The following is a 1,347-nucleotide window of genomic DNA, read 5'->3' as shown; positions in this document are numbered from 1 at the left end:
TAACTGAGAAAAGCTACTGCTGAGCTGGATTTAGTTATTTCCTTGTGTGTTTATTTTCTCTGTCAAGTGATTTTATTTCTATTTAAATTGTAACTGTGTGCTGTCTTGGCCAGGACTCCCTCAGAAAAGACATTTCAAGCTCCAAAGATTTACTGGTTAAATAAATGTTAAATAAAGTAAAATAAAAAATATGTAGATCTAAATGTATTAAAGTAATTAAATTGATAAGCAATGGTGAAGAGGGAGGAATAAATAAGTGAACATCTAATAAGTGAACATCTCCTCCTTTTATTTAATTTGTTTGTTTTTGAGGATTTGTTCATTGAGTTTGTGTTTGTGTTATTGTTATTTCATTTTAATGTTAGACATAGTTTGATTCTATTTCCCTTGAAGTTAATATTTGTTTTTAGATAAATACCGACAGTAGGTCAGTGCTGCTGCTGACGAAAGAGAAATGTTGCCACCTTCTGGTTAAACCTCAGTGTCACTGCTGTCACTGGCCTGTTGTAGTGAGGAATGGATATTAAATGCACTGATGGTGGAAAGATGCATTGTGGGAGAATGAAACCATTAAATATATAATTCATCCATCGATCAATGGTTCTACTTTACTCTTTTATTATCGATTACATACGTCGGCGGTTTTGTTACTTGTTTCCATTATGGTCAGTACTTTGGTTTCCATAGTGACAGAAACAATGGTGGTTGACTCTGTTGTGCTGGGTTGCTGTGGAAACCATCACTCTGCTCCTCTCCACAGACGTGTTGAAGCCGTGATCACGGTACATCCCGCTCCGCAGCATCGCCTCCGAGAAGTGACTGGAGTTCGCTTTAAACACAGTCTGAAACAACAACCAAAGACTCATTACATCATCCTGTTTGAATTCATGGAGCTGTATTGGCATGAACAAAAAACATGTTGTTGCCAAAGCAATTAGCAAATAATACATATTTCTATGTTACATATTAAGAAAAAGTCTTGTTTCTGTTGCCATAGTAACTGAACAACATTTCATAGTTTAAATGAAACAGAAAACTGTTTTTTTTGTAATATTTGTAATAAATCAACTCTTTCCGTTTTAAAGGGGATTTATTTTCTTCTGTAATATTCAAAACAAAGATGTTTACTGCTGGCTGCGTTCAACTTACTGGTAATAAGTGATGAGGTCAAAGGTCAATATGTGTCTGTATATTAAATAATGTCTCTGTCTGTCTTTCTGTCTGTCAGTCTCTCACCTGGATCTCATGCACAGTCGGCGTTTTGCTGCCATACGTTTGGTTAGATGTTCGATAAAGTGGGTGACTGATTTTCTGACTGGAACACAAACAGCACTTACAGTTGCAGTA

At 35.8% G+C, this 1,347-nt stretch overlaps 1 protein-coding gene across 1 annotated transcript in view; it reads right to left on the bottom strand.

Moving 5' to 3' along the window:
* The window catches only part of cunh9orf116 (chromosome unknown C9orf116 homolog), a 1,741-nt gene continuing 394 nt past the window's right edge, over positions 1–1,347 (bottom strand). Inside the window, exons 2-3 of the mRNA XM_035669461.1 lie at positions 1,237–1,315; positions 1–842 (exon numbers count right to left, since the gene is read on the bottom strand). Coding sequence (XP_035525354.1) covers positions 648–842; positions 1,237–1,315 — 274 coding nt within the window. The 3' untranslated portion in view covers positions 1–647. The remainder of the gene's footprint in view (positions 843–1,236; positions 1,316–1,347) is intronic.

The sequence above is a fragment of the Morone saxatilis genome, unplaced genomic scaffold (assembly GCF_004916995.1).
Source record: "Morone saxatilis isolate NCDOM2014 unplaced genomic scaffold, NCSU_SB_2.0 Contig22, whole genome shotgun sequence".
In the NCBI taxonomy this organism is placed as follows: Eukaryota; Metazoa; Chordata; class Actinopteri; family Moronidae; genus Morone; species Morone saxatilis.
Note: the sequence above shows the minus strand (reverse complement) of the source record. Positions and strands in the feature narration are given on the sequence as shown.